The following is a 23,508-nucleotide window of genomic DNA, read 5'->3' as shown; positions in this document are numbered from 1 at the left end:
ACTTGGTTAGCTCCCCCACCAGACAGTTCCTATATTTTAGGTATCCTTCTATCCCAACTCTTCCAACTGCCACAAAAGGGTCACACCATCTACTGAAGAAATAAAACAGGTGTTTCTAAATCACTTTAGTTTAACATACCAGCATCTTTGATTAATAGTGCATTCATATCTTCGACATTAGTGGGCCCTGAAAAAGTAAGTATCAGTAAAGGTAAATAAAACTAGTTTTTAAAAAAACACTGAAACACTTTGTTAGTTTATCAATCAAGTACAATATGTCTTATGATTATTATTATTATTATTGTCTCTTTAGGGCCACACCCATAGCATACAGAGGTACCCAGGCTAGGGGTCGAATCAGAGGTACAGCTGCCAGCCTATACCACAGCCACAGTGATGCCAGATCTGAGCTGTATCTGTGACCTACACCACGGCTCACAGCAACGCCAGATCCTTAACCCATTGAGAGGGGCCAGGGATCAAACCTGCATCCTCATGGACACTAGCTGGGGTGTTACCACTGAGCCACAACGGGAACTCTGTGATTATTAAATATATGTGTAGATGTAAAGTTTAAATTTTGTTATAATCACCACTAGAGAACAAAGGTACAATAAATAAAGCCATATTATAATTTTTAAAATCATTATAATATATCTGGAAAATGTTAATGTCAAGTAACATTTTAGAAAAATATATGCCAAATTTCTAACTAGTGTACCATACTCTGACCATGAAAGAAAATTCTTAAAAAGAAAAAATAAAAGGATGAACTTCACAATAGGGTTTAAAAAAAAGAACAAGAATAGGCAATTCACACAAGAAGCTCTAAACATAGAAAATAATCAGGTTATGACAATACATTAAAAGACTAACAACTAAATGAAAAATACAAACAGAAAAATGAGAACCATTACATAATGTGTAAAATTTAGAATAAAATTAGCAGTCCAGAAAGGAGACTACCATGATTAAGACACAGGAAATACAGTTTACTTAGAAGTATATTTCTTCAGAATAGAAAGATTTCTAGTAATCTTATCAATGCAATTTTCTGCTATTAAATATGAATTCTTAAGCTCACTAGTCTCATAGCTAGAGTAAGTACGGCCCTAAAAAAGCAAACTGCTCTAGAACTAGAAAGAAAATAACAAAATTTTGAAATCATTCAAAACCTTATCACCATAGAGCAACTTACCAGAATGTACAGCAAATTAGCTTATCTGCTTTCTTACAGTGGTTTAAGAAAAAATGGATAGGAGAAAATGTTCTGAATTCAACAAAAAAGGTAACTTAAGCATTAAGTTACATAAATATTATCAAATTTAAAAATATATAATCCTGCCTTAATTAGTCAGTAAGTGTATATTAGAAATCAATCCATATGGAAATACAATTAATATTCAAATTATCCTTAAAAATGAACAAATTAAAACTTGAAGAATAGCTCAATTCTTCCTTTGTTTTATAAGGTAAGCAGGAACACTCTTAAGTTTTTGAGAGAACAAAAGCATAAAAAGTGAGCTACTCTCTAACTACAACAAACAAGATCAGGAATCTTTCCCTATAGGAGATATCTTGCTGTTATTTTCTTATATCATCACCTACTCAATTCTTGATCTCTTACAATGCGATTCCTGCCCAAACCAATAAAACAATCTGTTGTCTCAGAAGATTCCAATGGCTATGCCTCTTACAGCACTGGACACCTTGCACATGCTCTTCTCCAGGATTCACCTGCATACTTTTCTGCTTCTCTGGGATAGGACAGTTTCTTACTTGGCTTTTTTGCAGGGCCTTCACCTCCTCATATCCCTTAAAAGTGTTAAGTTTCATGTTCTCCCAAGATTCCTTATGCACTCAGCTCTATCTCCAAACACTACTAATAACTGTTTTCCCTGTCATTAGGACTCTAAAGTTCAGGATCTTCTTTGATAACTTTCCCATGCCCAGCACAGTCAATGGCCAAAAGTCAATCAATCAATAGTTACTGAGTGCCAGGCACTAGGAATAACTATGAACAAAACAGATGTGTTCGCTGCCTCCTCCCTAAAACTCATAGTATAACAGAATAGTCAGAAATGATAAATGATTTTTAATAGTAAATAATTAATTACCTGTGTACAAAGTACAATGCTAAAGTGCTAAAATTTCACTTCATTGTTTTTTCTTAAATCCATAACCTTCTTTCCATTTCCACTGCCACCACTGCGAGGGTAACATTTATTACTTTAATTTTCTCTCCCACTACTTCCTACAACATAGACTCCAAATAGACTGTTTCCCCAATCAATATACTTACTTGACTGCCTGATAATTTCGCTTATACTGCTAGTATGTTTACCGCAGCAAAATCTAACCATCACTTTCAAGAACTATCTATTTCTGAATTGTTCACTCTTATTTTCTATCCTGAAGATCATCTTTTTAGAAAAGCACACATTTTGTCCTTATCAAATTCACATCTGCTATATGATCTAGGAAATACTGCACTGTACAGACTAGATGCTCAAACTGTTTTACCGAACAATGATTAACAGATAAATCAAAATATCACAAAATACAACTCACCCTGCAGTGTTTGCATCATTTCTAAAAGTACAGGAGTAAGAGTCTGATTATATTCATGGAATATATCTATAAATAATACTTCAGTGCATGGCTGTCAGGGAAAAAAAACAAATTTCTAATGAAACCAGTGGTATATTGTACTGATTAATTCTACAATAAACCAAAGAATACTCATTCTTAAAATATGATTCTTGATGTTTCTTTTTTTATTTTATTTTTTTCTTTTTTGGGGGGCCGCACCCATAGCATATGGAGGTTCCCAGGCTAGGGGTTGAGTTGGAGCTACAGCTGCAGGCCTACACCACAGCCACAGCAACGCCAGATCCAAGCCATGTCTGTGAGCTATACCATAGCTGACAGCAACTCTGGATCCTTAACCCACAGAGGAAGGTCATGGATCAAATCCATGTCCCCATGGATACTAGTCAGGCTCGTTACCACTGAGCCACAACAGGGACTCCTCCTGATGTTTCTTTAAAAAAAAAAAGTAGATTACTGTTTTTGTAAACAGAGTACGAAATAAAATCACATTATAATAGTTTACTTAATTCATAACAAGGAAAGTTAATTTCACTATTTCAAACATTTGGCATTATGCATTCAAAATGAAGAACTGCAGAAAGGAAATAATTTATATTTGAAATTTTAAAAGCAATCTGAAGCCACATTCATTTATAGACTCAGAACTACAAATGACTGTCCAGGAATTAATATGTTAAAAATTATATCTTAGCAATGATGTAAGTAACAACAGCAACTCATAATTCAATTCACCACAGGGTGGTATTTCTTTCAAAAGACATGAAGTGTGTAGAAGAAATCACAATGTTAGTTACATAAAAGGAATAATTCATTTCGGTTCTTAAAAGTACTGAATCACTAAATGTTTCATAATAAAAAGTACAATTAAATTTGGAAGGGATTGCGGTTTATGTTTAAAAAGGAATCTTACAGATATATACATATATATATTGAAATGTGTACAAATGAAATAGTAAGTCACCTCAGATAACTACTTCCAAATGATCCAAGGAGGTGAAAGAGTACTTACACAAAACAAGACTAGCCATGAGTTGATAACTGATAAACTAGGTTCTGGATACAGAAGGGTACGTGATTTATTCCACTTTTTAATATCCATGACATTTTCCATTAGAGAGTTTAAAAACTTATATCATTTTTTTTTTATTTAACATTTTCTGTGGATGCTTATGAAACTAAAAAGAGCAAAACACATCTAGAAAAATGGCAAGTTATGCAAATTACATAACCACAAGACTTCACAAAAAGAACAGTTCAAGGACTGTATTTGATAAATCTTCCTCAAAGGTTAGCCATGTCAATAAATATATATTTAAAAGCCATACCATAACTGAAAGCAAATTACATAACCACAAGACTTCACAAAAAGAACAGTTCAAGGACTGTATTTGATAAATCTTCCTCAAAGGTTAGCCATGTCAATAAATATATATTTAAAAGCCATACCATAACTGAAAGCAATGGGCTGGTCTCTGAGAATCATACTAGATAATAGGAGAAATAACATATCAAAAGAAGCTTTATAATTACTAAAATATTTAGGAAGAATTTAAAAAATCATTCTAGACAAAAAAAGGTTATCTTCCACTTTCGAGAAAATTTCCTATTTCTGCAATGACATTTCCAAATCAATTCGTAAAATGAAGAAAATTTTAGTATGCAGTGCTCCAACTTCACAAAAAATGTTTTCTCAAATAAAGGTTCATAATTTAAGTGCTTTCTTCTCAAATACAGATTCTTGTAATTATCAACAATTTCCTATCTGCCTGACTTAATGCTTAAAATGTTCAACAGAGTATCATTCTTTATTAAGACTCCCAGAAGCATAAAGCTTTTCCTTACCATGTTTTATTTCAGTCAATACTCACCCTCAAACTGTATTTCCAAGAATCTCCTCCTGTTTCTTCCACTGCTGCAATTAAAAATATGACAAATAATGCTCTTCACAAATGCAAGAAGGATGTTTCTAAAATCTCAGTTTGGCGAACAAAGATTTTAAAAATACCAATATAGGAGTTCCCATCGTGGCACAGCAGAAATGAATCCGACTAGGAACCATGAGGTTGAGGGTTCGATCCCTGGCCTCGCTCAGTGGGTCAAGGATCCAGTGTCCCCATCTGCTGTGGTGTAGGTCATAGACACAGCTCGGATCTGGAGTTGCTGTGGTGTAGACCGGCAGCTACAGCTCCAATTAGACCCCTAACCTGGGAACCTCCATATGCCAAGGGTGTGGCCCTAAAAAGACAAAAATAAATAAATAAATAAATAAATAATATCAATATAATATAGATAGGATTTTTTTTTTTTTTTTTTTTTTTTTTTTGTCTTGCGTCTGCAACCTACACCACAGTTCATGGCAACACCAGATCCTTAACCCCACTGAGTGAGGGCAGGGATCGAACCTGCAACCTCATGGTTCCTAGTCGTATTTGTTAACCACTGAGCCATGATGGGAACTCCAGGAATTGTTTAAAAATAACACTGAGAGAAGATCCTTGGGAACATAAGGCCTTGCACACATTTCTTTACTATAAGGTACAGATCATACCTCTGAATATCAGAGTCACCTCTCAAGTGCTTATATCCATAATCATTCTCACTTTCATTAAAAATTCTACATGGGAGTTCCTGCTGTGGTTCAGCGGGTTAAAGACCCAAATTGTCTCTGTGAGGATGTGGGTTCAATCCATGGCCTCATTCAGTGAGTTGGGGATCCAGCATTGACACCAGCTGCAGTGTAGGTTGCAGATGCAGTTCAGATCCGGTGTTGCCATGGTGTGGCATAGGCCTCAGTTGCAGCTCCAATTTGACCCCTAGCCCAGAAACTTCCATATACCACAGGTGTGGCCATAAATAGGAAAAAAAAATTCTTTATGAAGGAAAGCTCAAAAGTACTTGACACTTCCCGAATATCGGACATCACCTGATAAATTATCACTACAACACTGTGAATCATTTCATGTAATAATGATGTTTTACAAGTTAAAATGATTGGTCAAACATTTTCCACAAATGTCCTATATTTAAAGTAAAATACCTCAGGAATTCCCTGGTGGCCTAGAGTAAAGGACTCGGCATTGTCACTGTTGTGGCTCAGATTACTGCTATGATTGGTGTTCAAACTCTGGCCTGGGAACTTCTGCATGCCTCAAATGCAGCCAAAAAAAAAAAGAAGTAAACTACTTCATGAACTTTTAAAATTCTAGGGGTTCAGTGTCTCACATTACAATATTATATCACTGTTTTTAAAAGCAATATGAGGGAGTTCTTGTTGTGGCACAATGGAAACGAATCCGACTAGGAACACTGAAGTTGCAGGTTCCATCCCTGGCCTTGCTCAGTGGGTTAAGAATCCAGCGTTGCTGTCAGCTGTGGTGTAGGTTGCAGATGCGGCTCATATCCTGTGTTGCAGTGTCTCTGGTGTAGGAAGTTCCCAGACTAGGCGTCAAATCAAAGATGCAGCTGCCGGCCTAGGCCACAGCCACAGCAACACCAGATCTGAGCCATTTCTACCTACCCTACAGATCAAAGCAACACCAGATCCTTGACCCACTAAGCAAGGCCAAGAATCAAACCCACATCCTCATGAATACTAGTCAGGTTCTTAATCTACTGGGCCATAACAGGAACTCCCAAAAATTAATTTTAAATTAAAATTTAAATAAGTAACCCATTCAGGAATTCAGAACTTTTCATCTCCAACCTTCTTTCTGAAGTAAAAATTCCTACAAATAAAAAATAAAACAGAATGGGAGTTCCCATTGTGGCTCAGCGGGTTAAGAACCTGACTAGTATCCATGAGGTTGCAGGTTCAATCCCTGGCCTTGCTCAGTGGGTTGGGGATTTGGAACTGCTGTGATCTGTGGTATAGGCTGCAGGCACGGCTCAGATCCTCTGTAGCTGTGGCTGTGCCATAGCCACATAGCTCCAATTCAGTGCTAGCCTGGGAACTTTCATATGCCAAGGGGCAGCACTAAAAAGCAAAACAAACAAACAAAAAACCAGAATGAATCATAAACTAAAAACTGACCTGATAATAAAGACAGTTAATTTTATATTTTTGTTATACACTTAAACAAGTCATTCATTTTCTGCTTCCCAATTTGTACAGATGGCTAACAGAGAGAAAGACAAGTTAATTTTTTAGCCACGCTCACAGCATGAGGAAATTCCTGGGCCAGGGACTGAACCTGTGCCACAGCAGTGATTCAAGCCACAAGAGTGACAATGCTGGATCCTTAACCCTCTAAGCCACCAGAGAACTCCAATAAGTTAACTTTTAAAAACCAAGATTCTCAGAACCAAAATGCTATATTAAAATACAATGTTAGTATACCTATCATTCAATTAAATGATATCTACTAATGAAAGGGGGGAAAAGCTGGAGTTACCACCATGGCTCAGTGAAAACAAATCTGACTGGCATCCATGAGGATGCACGTCCAATCCTTGGCCTCACTCAGTGGGTTAAAGATCTGGCGTTGTCATGAGCTGTGGTGTAGGTCACAGATGTGGCTCAGATCTGGTGTTGCTGTGGTTGTAGTGTAGGCCAGCAGCTGCAGATCCAATTCAACCCCTAGCTTGGAAACTTCCACATGCTGCAGGTGTAGCCCTAAAAAAAAACACCAAAAAAAAAAAAAAAAAAAAAAAAAGAAAAAGAAAAAAGAAAGAAGGGCAAAGGCCATGTGAAAACTGAAAAACGGATTCTTACTAAAGCCTTCTGGGTCTTCTTCCCACATTGTCAGTTCTTCTTCAGTTAACAGAAAATAATGAGAGACTAATCTTCTACATATCTCTGTCAAAGTGGGATATGTGAAGAATGCCATCTTAATCTTGTGAGCTTCAAGAGTCTCAGGACTGCTATCTGGAAAAATAAAATTTCCAAGTTAACTCTACAAACATTTTACCCAATTTGGACTACATAACAAATAAATTTTAAAATACCTTCTATATAGTAGTGTATAAATTTTCATTTTTATCATGAACAAATCTCAAAGGCACTCTGGCTTTTATTCATTCCACACACACTTTCTTGCTTCTGTAATACCACTATACTATGTACCTCTCCATGCTGTAATTATCACACACCATTTTGAAGTGACTTATTTATGTCTCTCTCTCCCCATAAGACTTCTTCGTTCATCTTGATATACATGTACATGAATGAATTCCAAATATAGTTGACACTTGAACAATGCAGGTTTGAACTGTGGAGGTCCACTTATCCTTGGATGTTTTTCAACAGTAAATACTACAGTATTACACAGTCTGTGGTTGACTGAACTCTCAGATGTAGAGGAACAGCAGATACTGAGGGCCAACAGTGAATTGTACTTGGATCAACCTCCACATTGTTCAAGAGTCAACTTCATATAACAAAACAACTTGTCTAGAAGCAACCTCACTTTATATAAAGTCAGAGAAAACTTCTAATTGTACAAATAAATACAGCCTAAAACATAAGCTAAAGTGGTTACTGTCCTACTTCTTGCTTCAACAGATCTTCTAGTGTGTTACAATACAGGTTACTAAATGCACTGTATGGTTGTTAAAAGTTGGCATTCACATACTAAAGACTCCAATCCTTATCTCTATTTCATGTCCCAGCAACATTTTATTTCTCAGACTTAAATAAATGAATTTCAAAAAAACATACAAAAATAGCAATTACTTCACACTAAGATTAAAATAAGGAAATGAAAAAAATAAAACTACCTGTAAAACATTACCTTCAAAATTTTTGGAGGGCTTATAAGCATAATTTTTGACAATCATCTTAATAAGATTCATGCATTGAACAATGAATCGTTCAAATGTAACACCTTCACCAACTTCTGTAAACACATAGCTTACAGAAAATTCCAGTGATCTCTGAATTAAAGGAGTAAATGAAAAGGGATGTTGATCCAAGAAGTCCAAAAGCTAAAAAGAAAAAAAATTGAAATGAATTTTCCCCAAACTCACATATGAATATAATCATCCATAGGAACATCTTATAACTTCCCTAATAAAGGCTTAATAATATTTGAGCTTTGGTGGAGAGTCCATGTATACGCAGTTTCACATTTAATAGATATATAATACACTTCTTGGGGGCATATCATAAAATGCACATTAAATCAGATTATACCTCATTACCTGAACTTTCTATTATTTCTAGTACAAGATCCAAAAGAAAACCACTTCATACTTAATTTGACAACAATGGGTAAATATAATACAAAAAAGTATAAGTATACAAAAGATAAGTGTCTAAAAAATAATAGATATTGGAGTTCCCACTGTAATAAACCCGACTAGTATCCATGAGGATGTGGATTCAATCCCTGGCCTTGCTCAGTGGGTTAAGAAAGATCTGGCATTGCCATGAGCTGTGGTGTAGGTCACAGATGCATCTCATACCTGGTGTTGCTGTGGCATAAGCTGACAGTTACAGCTCTGATTGGAACCCTAGCCTGGGAACTTCTACATGCTGCAGGTGTGGCCCTAAAAAGAAAAATAATAATAATAGATAATCAACTATACTCAATTTTTTAAAAAGTAGTAAAGGTAAAGAATCAATCAAAAAATTATCCTGTACCAACTATATTTCTACGTATCAAACAGTAAAAGAGGGAGATTTCTTCTTTACAGAAGAATTCCAGCTAATAAATGCAAAAGGAATAATAGAACTAGAATGTCATCATTTAGTAATCCTTAATCAATCAACATATCTAAGGCTATGGTGGTCAATGATTGTTAGAATCAATAGTGGAAAAGCTGCTGAAGAAGAGATGGCTCACTCATCAATTTTAGATAATCAGACACTATGCATCTCCTATGGTGAGGCAAGAGGAAATACACAGCACCACCTAAAGTATTGTTGCCATCACCACCCTCCCCACAAGCCTGCCCCCAAAAAGGCCTGAACATGGCAAACCTCTGTATCTAACTACAAATTTATTAGAAATATGGGAGGAGAGGTATAGAGACAAAGGAACATGTTAAATAACACATCAGGATATAGGCAGCCAAATCCATAACAGGAAAAACTGTACAGGAAAGGTTCCATTACACTTCAACAATGAAGTAGCAAGAAAAAAAAAAAAAAGATGAAAAAGTAACTGACAATATTGACTCCTTATTCAAAAAACTAACTACAGGATGTTCACTTGTGGTTCAGCAGATTAAGGATCCAGCATTGCTGCAGCTGTGGTGCACGCTGCAACTGTGGCAGATTTGATCCCTCGACCAAGAATTTCCGCATGCCATGGATACAGCCAAAAAAAAAAAACAAAAAATTCATGAAAAAATCTGAAAACAGACTAAATATTTAGATGATACTAAGAAGTCATTCCTACTTTTTAAATGAGATAATGGTAGTAAATTACATTTTTTAAAATCTTTCATCACTTTTAAAGACATATTCAAATATTTACAGATGTTACTATATGATATTTGGGATTTGCTTTTTATTTTTTTATTTTTGTCTTTTGTCTTTTTAGGGCCGCACTCACGGCATATGGAGGTTCCTAGGCTAGGGGTCTAATCAGAGCTGAAGCCACTGGCCTACACCACAGACACTGCAATGCAGGATCCGATCCACGTCTGTGAACTACACCACAGCTCACAGCAACACCAGATCCTTAACCTAATGAGCAAGGCCAGGGATCAAACCCATGTCCTCATGGATGCTGGTTGGGTTTGCTAACAGCTGAGCCAGGATAGGAACTCTGGATTTGCTTTTTAAAACAGAAAGGAGAGAAGAGAGAGGATGCATACAGATAAAACAGAAGTGGCCATGACCATATGCCCTAACAGCTGAAACTGAGTGATAAATTCATGAGGATTCAAAGTTATCTGTTTCTATGTGGAGGGACATTTTAAATGTTCCAATTTTAAAAGCTTTAAGAGAGTCATAAGATCATAAATATAAATTTCACAAATTCAATTATTTATTAACACTTCACAGCCCAACTAACAACATCATCTTATTTTACTTTGCTTTGTGTATTTTGTTTTTAACTTAAAGGATCTAAGTCGATTTGATCTGGTTCTTTCAAGATTAGGTGGGCTTAGGCTGTTGAGGCTCTCTGGAACATGACAGCTGTAAATGAAGAAAACTGAAACTAAAGGTAATTGCTTCCTAACTACAATTATTTTTAAGAACAGCTTTTGTCTATGCCTTTGCTCCCCTCCTAGGGAACAGGCAATTGCAACCCTATTAACAAACCTTCAATGAAAAGGATTTAGATACTGCCACCTGTCTTCAAAGTCTGTTTTAGGGCAATACAGTCCTCCAAATAGATTTTCCTGATAGGCATTTCTTTGTACTTTCCCCAATCCTCCCAGCCCAAATTTTCATAAAAATTATTATTATTATTATTTTTTTTTTTTGCTTTTTAGGGCCTCACTCGTGGCATATGGAAGTTCCCAGGCTAGGGGTCGAATCAGAGCTGTAGCTGCTGGCCTACACCACAGCCACAGTTATGCAGGATCTGAGCCATGTCTGTGACCTACACCACAAGTCATGGCAATGCTGGATCCTTAACCCACTGAGTGAGGCCAGGGATCAAACTCAAGTCCTCATGGATCCTAGCTGGGTTCACCTCTGCTGCATCACAACACGAACTCCAAAAATTATTATTTTTTTATAAAACTTAATTTTATGAGAAATATACATACATTGTCTAGCACAATGCAATTCTATTCAAAAGATATTTGACATTAATGATGATAATCTGTCATTATGAACATAGTGACTTTCTGATACTTTCTAATGAGATATCTATCTACTTCCTGCTGAGCTACATTGGTAGGTTTGAGAATAATAAGCCTTAGAGGAATCAACTTCTCTAATAATTACATTGATTTTTTTTACATCAGAGTGACTTATATACACCACGATGTATAGTTTATAACTTTGCCGAGATATGTGGTATAGTCGCAGTGCAGCTAAGATCTTGAGTTGCTGTGGCTGTGGTGTAGGCCAGCAGCTGTAGCTCTGATGCCACCCCTAGCCTGGGAATTTTCATATGCCAAGGGTGCAGCCCTAAAAAGCAAAAATAAATAAATAAAATAAAATAAATTTAATTATTATATGCATTCTAAAAACTTCAAGATACAAAGGGGTGTTTTTTTTTTAAAGCTTTCCTATAAAGTAGTAAGAAAAAAGTGACTTTAACACTAAAGTAAAAGTGTATACTTTTAAAAACATCATTTTCCTTAGTAAATTTGAGTATGCATATTTCATCTGAGAAAACATACTTAAGATCAAAAGAAAACTTACCACTTTAGTAAAAAGAATGATGGTTTTTTCCAGTCTCTCTCTACATACATTATCTGTACCTATACTTCTACCTGTTACAAATACATTTCAAATATTAGCACAAGGTTATTCTATAAATTCACAGCCAACACAATGATAAAACTTTTTTCAAAATATTGTCAGATATATTTTCACATATTTTGCAATATAAACTCATTAGTGTACATTCCAAATTCTAAACAAATAAACCATAAAAATAAAGTTTTTAAAAAGAAATATTAGGACTTTCACTTGACACAATAATTGTCAATGCCACATTTCACAAAATTAATCCTAAAATACAAACAGCCCATTTCAAATTAAAAGTGTAGCAATTTTGTCCATAAATCATGAAGCATGGGTTCAAAATCTACATTAGTCATTTTGAAATACTTTTGCAGCAGCATAGGTAAAAACAAAGAATTCAAAGATTAACATACTATTTTTCCTATATCTTCAAACATTTTTCTTCTGATAACTTTCTACAACACAATTAATGAATTTTTGTTATGTTCAGAATATTGCCGGAGTTCCTGTCGTGGCGCAGTGGTTAACGAATCCGACTAGGAACCATGAGGTTGCGGGTTCGATCCCTGCCCTTGCTCAGTGGCTTAACGATCCGGCGTTGCCGTGAGCTGTGGCGTAGGTTGCAGACGCGGCTCGGATCCTGCGTTGCTGTGGCTCTGGTGTAGGCCTGTGGCTACAGCTCCGATTTGACCCCTAGCCTGGGAACCTCCATATGCCACGGGAAAGGCCCAAGAAATAGCAAAAAGACAAAAAAAAAAAAAAAAAAAAAAAAAAAGAATATTGTCCATCAGCCATTAACTACCTTGCTCTCTAATCTTACTCTTTATATCCTGTCTCATCAGTTATCTCATCCTCCTCTCTTGGAAAGAATTCTATTCTTCCTTCTGCTTCCCCCATTGGGATAACCAGAGAAAAACAAACTATTACGTGAGCTGCCTTATTGATCTTTGCCTGCAGAGGAGCCAGAATGGTGCCTGGCAATAGACTCAACAATAAAAGTGAAAAGGACTGACATAAAACAATCAGTAAGATTATCTAAGATATCTTCTTAGGGTATTAAGTCTCCAAATAAACTGACATATTAAAAAAAAAAAAAAACCCACATATGTATACATGTTATGCATATGTGTGTGTGCAAGCATGGATGTATACATGTGTATTTTAAGTGTGGGAGTTCCCGTGGTGGCTAGGTGGTTAACGAATCTGATTAAGAAACATGAGGTTGCCAATTCAATCACTGGCCTTGCTCAGTGGGTTGAGGATCCGGCGTTGCCGTGAGCTGTGGTATAGGTCGCAGACAGGGCTGGATCTGGCGTTGGTATGGCTCTGGTATAGGCCAGTGGCTACAGCTCCTATTAAACCCCTAGCCTGGGAACCTCCATATGCTGCAAGAGAGGCCCCAGAAAAGGCAAAAAGACAAAAATAAAAAAAAAAAGAAAGAAAGAAAGAAATATTTTAAGTGTGTATGTGCATCCTGAGCAAAGGCGCATATAATCACAGGGAAGAGAAGCAAGGATAACAAACAGACCACCAGTATAATACAACACAAATGAAAATGCTAAATTCTTTTGTGTGGGGCAGAGAGGATCAGAAAGGGTCCTAAAAATAAGTCAGGGAAAGTTAATGAACAAGGGATGCACAAAATGAAAGCACCATTTGAGGACATTTACATCAAAAAGATACCTAAAATGTACTAAAAGAAACAATAAAAAAGTCTAAACAGCATTTGGTATAATGTTGATGCTTATTTGCTGCATACACAACTGTTGTAGATACTGCTTGGAACAGAAGCAGTAGAAAAATACAGGAAGGAATGGATTAAAAATGACTGGGGAAAAAAGCATTCCTCAGTATATTAAGGACAAGACAGATAAAAAGCTGAGCTTGCAATTTAATTTCAGAAAATTAATTATCAAGATACAAGATTTTAGCCTTTCCGATCTGGAAGTGCCAGGTAGAAACCACTAATGAATAAGGACTCTACAATAAAAAACTACTGTCATGGAAGTACTTACTGCATTCCAGAAATTGTTTTAGACGTTCAAATATTCCATGTAAAAAACCCTAGAAAAAAACATTTTTTGAAGAATCTTAATTTATTTGTTATGAGCACTTACCTTATACTTTTTCAGGGAAACTAATATATACCATATCATATTAAAAAATTAAAATTAGACAAAGTAAAAAATCACTCCACTATTATAAACAAGTCTTTCACTTCCTCTTCTCAAAGTCTCAATAACCTAAATCACTTTGCAATAAATAAAAAATTATTTATTAAGCATTCCATTTTACTTAATGGTCTCTATCCTCCTCACTGTTTTAAGGTTTGTCTATCATCTGTCTTCTCCCACTAGAATGTAAGATCTGTAAGAGCCAAGAACTTTCTGCTTTGTTTTCTGCTCTCAGAATCCAGGAGTGGTATTCAGCAACATAAGTAATCATAATATGAATAATATAATAAACTTATTAACAGAATAATTCAAAGCAGAGATTCTCAATCTCAAGTATTAAATATTTTAGCCTTCTGATACCAAAGAAAGCAAGAATCACCATTTACCATATAGGGCCAATACACCTTTATTTTTTAATATATATTTTAAGACATGTTATGAAAAATTTATAGAAATAGATATAAAGGGATAATGAAAACACTTTTATTACAATTTTTAAGATTTTAAATATCAGAGACTTCTTTGTATCAATAAAGTTTGGTATACAAACATCATAAAAGATGTCACATGTACTTTTATCAAATGAAATGATCCAGGTTTTTGTCACAAAATACTATACAATGAAGGCCTTCCTGACAAATGACTAACTAGAATAGAATGTTATATTTCCTCTTTGTCCACAGAAATATGTTGTTCACTCATCAATTCTTGAGTTTGAGACAATTCAATTAGGATATCACCACCTGAAGACATCGAGGCTGGAATTTCACTTAGAAAATGTCACTATCATCATTAGGGTCTAGAGTGCTGCTTTTGGGCTCCTTGAGAGCACCCATCTTCTGATTCATGTAAAAACTATGAAATATCTCCCTCTGTCAATTTTCTTCTCTTAGCTGTTTCAAGCAGAAGATGAAAAATTCCAAATTCTCAACTGAATTAAATGAAAGTTAATAGTAAAGAGACAGTGTATACAGTCTTCTTTAATAGCTTCCTGAATGTCCATGTAATACAGTGGACAACACAGAAAGAAAACTGCAAAACAATTAATTCCACTGTTGCCTCATCCTTCTGGCAAGTCCATCATTCTTTCATTTTCATACTACTGCAACCCTTTTTAAGCACAGTTGAGAAAGTAATGATAAGTAATGATAATAATAAAATAATTCTAGAATGATACAAGAGCAAAATTTTTCAATATAGGAAAAACAGAATCACTGAGATCCTGTACACATCTTAAATTTAAAAAATGGTGCAATGGTCCCATATGGTATCTACAAGCAATTTTTTTTCTCTAAATAAAATCAGTGTATCAGTCAGGGTTCTCTAAAAACAGAAAATTATTAAGGCCATCAGTTATAGAAAGCTCATCAAAAGGATCAGGAATTTATAGTATTGGACAACTGACTAATTTGTAGTCTAAATAAACTAAGTAACTTGACTAATATTACACAGTAACAGAATAAAAACCTAAATTAAAATGATCATTAAATGGCAACTTACAGAGCACTTTAATTAGTTGCTGACCTCATTACAAAAATCATTATCTCCCTTAATCCTCACAACATCCAATGGGGTATGTACTATTACTTCATCTCCCCAGTATCAAGGAAGATAAGTAAATAGTCTGAGACCATGCTATCAGAAACAGGCCAAGCCAAGATTCAAATCCAAATTTATCTGCCTCTAGAAACCCAAATCTCACCACTGGCATATAGGATTTCTTAAACATCTTTTAAATTCCAATTGTTTTTTAAGATCTTTATTCTTTTTGAAAAGTTGGCTTTAATTTGTTAAAATTCTATTATCTTTTTATAATTAGTCAATATACCTTAAATGCCACAAAACATCATTTATAACTGAATTAAGGCTGACATACAGTTTCTAAGACAGAAGAAAGAACCTCAAGGAAAAGCCAAAGGCTCACAAAATATGGATAGTATCCACTGAAAACCATTATTCTAGTTTATAGGAGTGTGAATCAATTCATTTTTGCTGGGAAAAAATTCGACAAAATATTTTAATTTAATTTTAAGATAATCAGAATAATATTAAAGATAATTATTGAGCCTTCTGACATAATGCTTCTACCATATCATACTGTCATTTATTTAACAAATAACTACTGAGTACTTTCATATGGCAGAGACTGTTCAAGCTCTGGGATGAAGAGTGAATGAAACAAAGCCTCTGCCATCATGGAACTGACATTCTAGTGAGGGCACTGAAGATAAGCTGTCAAACTGGCTTTGGGGAAATGTTTTTTGGCATTATGGCAATAAATGTAAATATTTAAATGTATCCGTATTTAAAACTGGGGCTGGCTAGAGTTCCTCTCATGGCTCAGCAGTTAATAAACCCAAATAGCATCCATGAGGACACTGGCTCAATCCCTGGCCTCCCTTAGTCGGTTAAGAATCTGGCGTTGCCTGAGCTGTGGTGTAGGCCACAGATGCGGCTTGGATCCTGAGTTGCTGTGGCTTGGTGTAGGCTGGAAGCTAAAGTTCCAATTCAATCCCTAGCCTGGGAACCTCCATGTGTCATGGGTGTGGCCCTAAAAAGACAAAAAGACAAAAAAAAAAGGGGGGGGGGGCTGGTTTTGACATATCTTCAGGCAATTTGGGAATATACGACAATACTATAAATGTGCACATACTTCAACCCAACATTATCATTTCTAGGAATTTATCCTAGAGATCATCAGAAAAATACACAATGGTTTATATACCAAAAGTTCATTCTAATATCACTTATCAACAGTTGAAAACTAGAAACAACATACATGTCCATCAATAATTGGGCAAGTAAATTATAGGAAATTTGTGATTAATTTAATCACTTTTTTAAGAAAAATTACTACTATACAGCACAGGGAACTATATTCAATCTCTTAGGATAGAACATGATAGAGGACAGTATGAGAAAACGAATGTGTATATATATATATGTATGACTGGGTCACTGTGTTGTACTGTAAAAATCAACACGACACTGTAAATTAACTATACTTTAATAACAACTTGAAAAAAGAGAAAGCAAGTAGGTCTCCTTTATATAAAATGGAGGAAGAAAGAAAGTATATCTGAAAGAATATGCTTAAGATGTCTTAAAAGGCACATAACAAATGTTAACAATATCTCTGATACTAAGTGTTTTTTTCATAATTGTTTTTATTTTTTTCCATTATACTGGTTTACAGGGTTCTGTCAATTTTCTACTGTACAGCATGGTGACCCAGTTACATATATATGTATACATTCTTTTTTCTCACATTATCATGCTCCATTATAAGTGACCAGACATAGTTCCCAGTACTACACAGCAGTATCTCATTGCTAACCCATTCCAAAGGCAATAGTTTGCATTTAATAATGATACTAAGTCTTTAAATTATTTATTTCCTATTTCCTTTTCTCAGTTTTTTTAACTTTTAAAAAATTAAGAAGAGTTCTCATTGTAGCTCAGTGGTAAGGAAACAACTAGTATCCATGAGAACACAGGTCTGATCCCTGGCCTCACTCAGTGGGTTAAAGGATCCAGCGTTGCCATAAGCTGTGGTATAGGACACAGAGGCAGCTTGGATCTGGTGTTGCTGTGGCTATGGAATAGGTTGCAGTTGTAGCTCCAATTAGACCCCTAGCCTAGGAACTTCTATATGCTGTGGGTATGGTCGTAAAAAAAAAAGAAAAAGAAAAAGAAAAAGCAGGTAACACTTTAATAGAAAAAAAATTAATGGTTTTTTAATTCTTTTAACAATAGAACCATTATTTCAATAAAAATCTTACAAATAAACAAAATATACTAAAGATGAATAACAAACAGTGTGACTCTGTCAAATCAAGCAGGACAGACCCAAAGATCCAGTTAGATATACTTTTTCCACAATTGCTGTGCAGCCCTCAAGGCAATGCACAGAAAGTAACAATTTAGCTGACCTAAACACACTGTAAATACTGATACAGATCTGAGCAAGTACAATATAAACCCATTTTGTTTAGGAAAAAAATATGTGCAATTATACACTTCTACATACAGAAAAATAGATGATGCTATACCAAAAATACACTTCACAACTTGATGGGCTTATCAATAGAGTTTTCTCCTCTTGTATATTATTTTTTTAAATGATTGCAAAGGTAATGTTATCAGAGCATTCAAATTCACAAGAGCTCACCTGAATTCAAAATCAAATGAACATTCTCAATGTACCATGGCATCTTGAGAACTCTCCAGGGCCTATTTCCTCTCCTTCATACAATAGCTGCTTTGATATAGTAAAAACATACCACAAATCGAAATGTGTAGTAATAACATATACAGAATGGTAAAAAACTAGATGGTCCTTTAATAAAAACTTTTAAATGAATGCCAAGTAAAAACAATAAGCTTTATAACATTCAGGAAAATACTGAGCACTTTACAAAATAATAAGTCACTTCTTTCACTTACCATCACCTCCATATTCTTATGAGGTTCCACAAATCCATTAACAGTTAATTTACGCAGCACTGCAAAGTAAAATCAAGCTTTACTTATATCTTATTTTTTTTTGTTATTTTTCCCTATTAAAATGACAATCATAATAGAATCAGAATCCCAAGGCCTCATCAACCTTAGCAGTTAATCTAGCTCACTCCTTTCATCTACTAAAGAAAGTTAACTCCTAGTCATTGGCTGGTTACTAAGTGAGAAAGATGGAACTAAAGCCAAGTTCTTCTGACTCAAAAGCAGCGTTTTTCTCACTTATTATAACTACTCATTTTTAAAATCATACTGCAAATTTTAGTTTATTTACATAAATGCACTTACAATAACCCCTATAAATTGAAATTAAGAAGGCTACCACTATTCCATAAACTTTCAACTGTGACTCAACAGGGACCAAAAAGCTTCATTCTCTTTTAGGATACTTGAGTAAAAATACATTATTTCCTAAAAGAGATATAGAGATTAAACTCTATTTCCAAATATGGAATACACTACAGGGCTCACACAAGCACCACATTTATGAGCATAGTAATGTGATGTACACAGGGAGACAAGCAGGATAAGAGATTTGAAGTTGGATCTAGACTTATATCCTAGCTCCAAAGTCTACAACTGTATTATTTGGGCAACTTTTCTGAGCTAATATTCCTCATCTAGTTACCTTATACTTATCCTTTATGATTTTGGTTCAAATATCACTTTCTCAAGGAAGTCTGTTCTGACCATATTATCAATTATTGCAACAATGTAAGGGCCATATTACAAATGTTATTTTACATGTATTTGTGTGACTGTCTTATGTCTGTCTTGCCAGTGCCAAGTATCTACCTGCTTATTTGCCGAATGAAAATAATGAATATATGCACGCCTAAAAGCTACTAAACGCACACAGATATAAGCTCAAAGATTACACCTAACAAAAGCTCTAGTTCTCTAGGCATAAATGGACAGAAATTTAGAGTTGGAGAGAACAGTATTTTAAAGAAAAATGCTACTGGATTTTTCCAGGTCAAGATGTCTTAGAAATGCTAATGTGCATTTAAGACCTTGAAATGTTCGGAGTTCCCGTGGTGGCTCAGTGGTTAATGAATCCAACTAGGAACCATGAGGTTGCGAGTTTGATCCCTGGCCTTGCTCAGTGGGTTAAGGATCTGGCATTGCCGTGAGCTGTGGTGTAGGTTGCAGACGCGGCTTGGATCCCGTGTTGCTGTGGCTCTGGTGTAGGCCAGTGGCTACAGGTCCGATTAGACCCCTAGCCTGGGAACCTCCATATGCCTTGGGAGCAGCCCTAGAAAAGGCAAAAAAAAAAAAAAAAAAAGACCTTGAAATGAGGAAGTATTGAAAAGCTTAAAGCAGACTAACATAGAGCAAAACAGCATCATTTCTGTCAGGAGTTAGGCTCTGACATCAGTAAGACAAAAAAATTCTACAAAAAGAACTCATGGGAACTCTCTTACGGCACAGAGAGTTAAGGATCTGGCACTGTCACTGCAATGGCTGGGAATGCTGTTATGGCAGAGGTTCAATCCCTTGCCTGGGGAACTTTGGTGCACCCCAAAAAAAAGAGCTCAAGAATATTCCTTAATCATTGAATAGAGTACTTACACATCAATTTGTGTATCTAACCTTAAATCAGTTTCTCTAATTCTTTCTGAGTAAACATTTCTAAGGCCTTTTAAATTCTTCCTCAAGGATGTTAACAAAACCATCTCCACTCACTTAAATAACCTCCTGTACAATGGATTGGATTTTACATGTCAACAGTTCTTTATTTTTTCATTTTTTATTTATTGCTTTTTAGGGCCACACTTGTGGCATATGGAGTTTCCCATGCTAGGGGTCAAATCGGAGCTACAGCTGCCAGCCTACGCCACAGCCACAGCAACGCGAGATCCGAGCCGTGTCTGCAACCTACACCACAGCTCATGGCAACGCCAGATCTTTTAACACACTGAGTGAGGCCAGGGATCAAACCCGCAACCTCATAGTTCCTAGTTGGATTCGTTTCCTCTGCACGACGACAGGAACTCCTGTCAACAGTCCTCTAAAATAATTTGTTTGTCTACAAGGTTCACCAAAATGTGCTGACAGCTGTATACACTCTCATGTAAGTGATAATGGAAGTGATGCATCAGAGTAGTGCCAAGAGTATATGATGGCATTTTAAGGTACTAGGATGAGTATGATAAACAGGTTTTCCAAATAAAACCGAGAATGTGGAGTTCCCGTTGTGGCGAAGTGGTTAACGAATCCGACTAGGAACCATGAGATTGCGGGTTCGGTCCCTGCCCTTGCTCAGTGGGTTAACGATCCGGCGTTGCTGTGAGCTGTGGTGTAGGTTACAGACACGGCTCGGATCCCGAGTTGCTGTGGCTGAGTTTCTGTGGCTCTGGCGTAGGCCGGTGGCTACAGCTCCAATTCAACCCCTAGCCTGGGAACCTCCATATGCCGCGGGAGTGGCCCAAGAAACAGCAAAAAAGACCAAAAAAGACCGAAAAAAAAAAAAAAAAAAAAAAAAACCGAGAATGTAAAATAAACTGTACTGAGAGAAATAAAAGGCTGCTTGAGATCAAACCAAGAAACACAAGATAAAAGAGCCTAAGCAACCAGAACAGAAGACAAAGAATGATGGGAGTTCTGTTGTGGCTCAGTGGTAATGAATCTGACTAGTATCCATGAGGACTTGGGTTCAATCCCTGGCCTCACTCAGTGGATTAAGGATCTGGCACTGCTGGGGCTGTGGCTGCGGCTGGCAGGTGCAGCTCCAATTAGATCCCTAGCCTGAGAACTTCCATATGCTGTGGGTGCGACCTTAACAAGCAAAAAACAAACAAACAAACAAACAAAAAATGAAGTGATCATGAATGTTTTCAAAAGGAAAGGAACCTTGGAATACATTCATCAAGACAAGCTCAGCTTGGGAAAGGAGAAATAGTCTTATGCTAAGGGAATGCCCACAAGCAAAGCACAGGAAAACAAAGGCCGAGATGGCACTGCATCAAGCACCTTCTAAAATCCAAGTGATCAAGAGAAATGGAACCTTAGTTCTCAAGGAAAAGAGAGATGGAAGACAGTGCTCAACTAAGCCTTGGGGATAGAAGTTTAGGAAAGTTGGGAGTTCCTGTTGCAGCTCAGTGGTTAACGAATCTGACTAGGAACCATGAGGTTGCGGGTTCGATCCCTAGCCTCGCTCAGTGGGTTAAGGATCCCACATTGCCATAAGCTGTGGCGTAGACCCGTGGCTACAGCTTCGATTCAGTCCTTAGCCTGGGAACCTCCATATTCCGTGGCCCTAGAAAAAAGACAAAAAAAAAGAAGTTTAGGAAAGTTGGCATGACAATAATAATGGTAGCAGCCCAGAATGAGAAATGAAGCAAAAAAGAATGGAAGGATTTGAAAGGAATGTATTCAGAGCCAAGAAACTCCAGGAATGTGAATATCCATTTGAATTATGTGTGCTCTCATACATTAGAGTAGAGGAAGAGCTGTTCTCACAAAAGAAAAACAAACTACAAAAGTCCTTGTCTCTGATTAAGATTAACCACTTAATCTTCCACCAGTGTAACTGGGAACAGAAAATCCATCCAGAGGAACTATGTGGCAACTGTTCTGGGGTATGTAGTTTCCAAAATAAACATGTCAAGTTTAACAGTACCTTTCAATGACAGTAGAGTTCGCTCTAGCGAACTTAGAACTGCAGCTTCATTGCCAGAAGAAACTTGCTGAAGGAATGTGTCTGTATGGTGATTCCACAGAGAGCAGGCAAAACTATAAATTCCAGAAGCTAACTGTAAAGATATCAACAAATTTGTTCACAATGTCATTACAGATTTCTGTAATCAGTTAGACCTACACAGTAATACAGTTCAGTTTTAAAATTAAGTCAATGAAACTTAAAATTGTCAAGAATTGGAGTTCCCATCGTGGCGCAGTGGTTAACGAATCCGACTAGGAACCATGAGATTGCGGGTTTGATCCCTGCCCTTGCTCAGTGGGTTAACGATCTGGCCTTGCCATGAACTGTGGTGTGGGTTGCAGACTCGGCTCGGATCCCGCGTTGCTGTGGCTCTGGCATAGACTGGCGGCTACAGCTCCGATTTGACCCCTAGCCTGGGAACCTCCATATGCCGCAGGAGCGGCCCAAGAAATAGCAAAAAGACAAAAAAATAAATAAATAAAATAAAATAAAAAGAGGTAAAACTAAAGATGAGACAGGTTTTAAATAAATAAATAAATAAAAATAAAAACATGACTCACACTGAGATACAGTCAGCCTCTGTCTCTGAGGTAGAGACAAAACTACTTTCCAGTGATAGTTTCAGTTTTTTTTCCAGAAGGTCTAAGAGTAATCATTTGAACCTATGTGGCCACTTACTTTAAATAAAAAGTAAATGAAAGTGCATAGGACTAGTTAATATTAGCATACTTCAAAATGACTTTTTTTCTTATTTTAGATATAAATATGCCATTTCGACCATTAAACACTGAATTTATAATAAAGTTAGGTATCAAAAACCAATAGGAAATGCAATCTTGTAAATACAATTCTATGAAAAAGTCAAATTCCATTTCTACTACTTTAATTCAATAATTTTAATGATCTGTGCTTCCAGGTATAGAGAAAAGCTTCACCACATCCACTGGCAATTTTGCACGTATCTATACAGGCAAAGGCTTAAACCCCAGTTAATTTGAGTTTTGGCAGGGCATCTTGTGATCCTCCTGGAACACAAGAGGGTGAAAGCCCTGTGAGCAACTGCTAAAAGACCATCTCCTGCTCACCTCCCTAGTTTCTTCATTAGGCTGCCATGAGATAATTTCTCACGGCCTCCTGTGTCCTCATAAGGTATAAATAAACTATTCTATCGCCACCCTAGTCTCTCTCCCCAAAACAGAGCTACAAAATATCAAACCATTTAGTTT

At 36.3% G+C, this 23,508-nt stretch overlaps 1 protein-coding gene across 16 annotated transcripts in view; it reads right to left on the bottom strand.

The window, feature by feature from the left end:
• The window catches only part of IPO11 (importin 11), an 820,387-nt gene that overhangs the window by 745,003 nt on the left and 51,876 nt on the right, over nucleotides 1-23,508 (bottom strand). For all 16 annotated transcript variants that reach the window (XR_014831432.1, XR_014831435.1, XR_014831431.1 and 13 more), the window contains exons 6-14: nucleotides 22,241-22,373; nucleotides 18,547-18,605; nucleotides 13,942-13,990; nucleotides 11,882-11,952; nucleotides 8,343-8,535; nucleotides 7,325-7,477; nucleotides 4,482-4,525; nucleotides 2,572-2,662; nucleotides 140-187 (exon numbers count right to left, since the gene is read on the bottom strand). Coding sequence is in view for 4 of the 16 variants with exons in the window: in XM_085002403.1 (XP_084858529.1) it covers nucleotides 140-187; nucleotides 2,572-2,662; nucleotides 4,482-4,525; nucleotides 7,325-7,477; nucleotides 8,343-8,535; nucleotides 11,882-11,952; nucleotides 13,942-13,990; nucleotides 18,547-18,605; nucleotides 22,241-22,373 (841 nt within the window). In the remaining 12 variants the exon portion in view is untranslated. The remainder of the gene's footprint in view (nucleotides 1-139; nucleotides 188-2,571; nucleotides 2,663-4,481; nucleotides 4,526-7,324; nucleotides 7,478-8,342; nucleotides 8,536-11,881; nucleotides 11,953-13,941; nucleotides 13,991-18,546; nucleotides 18,606-22,240; nucleotides 22,374-23,508) is intronic.

Source organism: Sus scrofa, chromosome 16 (genome assembly GCF_054392235.1).
Source record: "Sus scrofa isolate SSC_HxYL_T2T_F1_AM1 chromosome 16, Sscrofa_HxYL_maternal_Yorkshire_Landrace_v2.0, whole genome shotgun sequence".
Taxonomy (NCBI): Eukaryota; Metazoa; Chordata; class Mammalia; order Artiodactyla; family Suidae; genus Sus; species Sus scrofa.
Note: the sequence above shows the minus strand (reverse complement) of the source record. Positions and strands in the feature narration are given on the sequence as shown.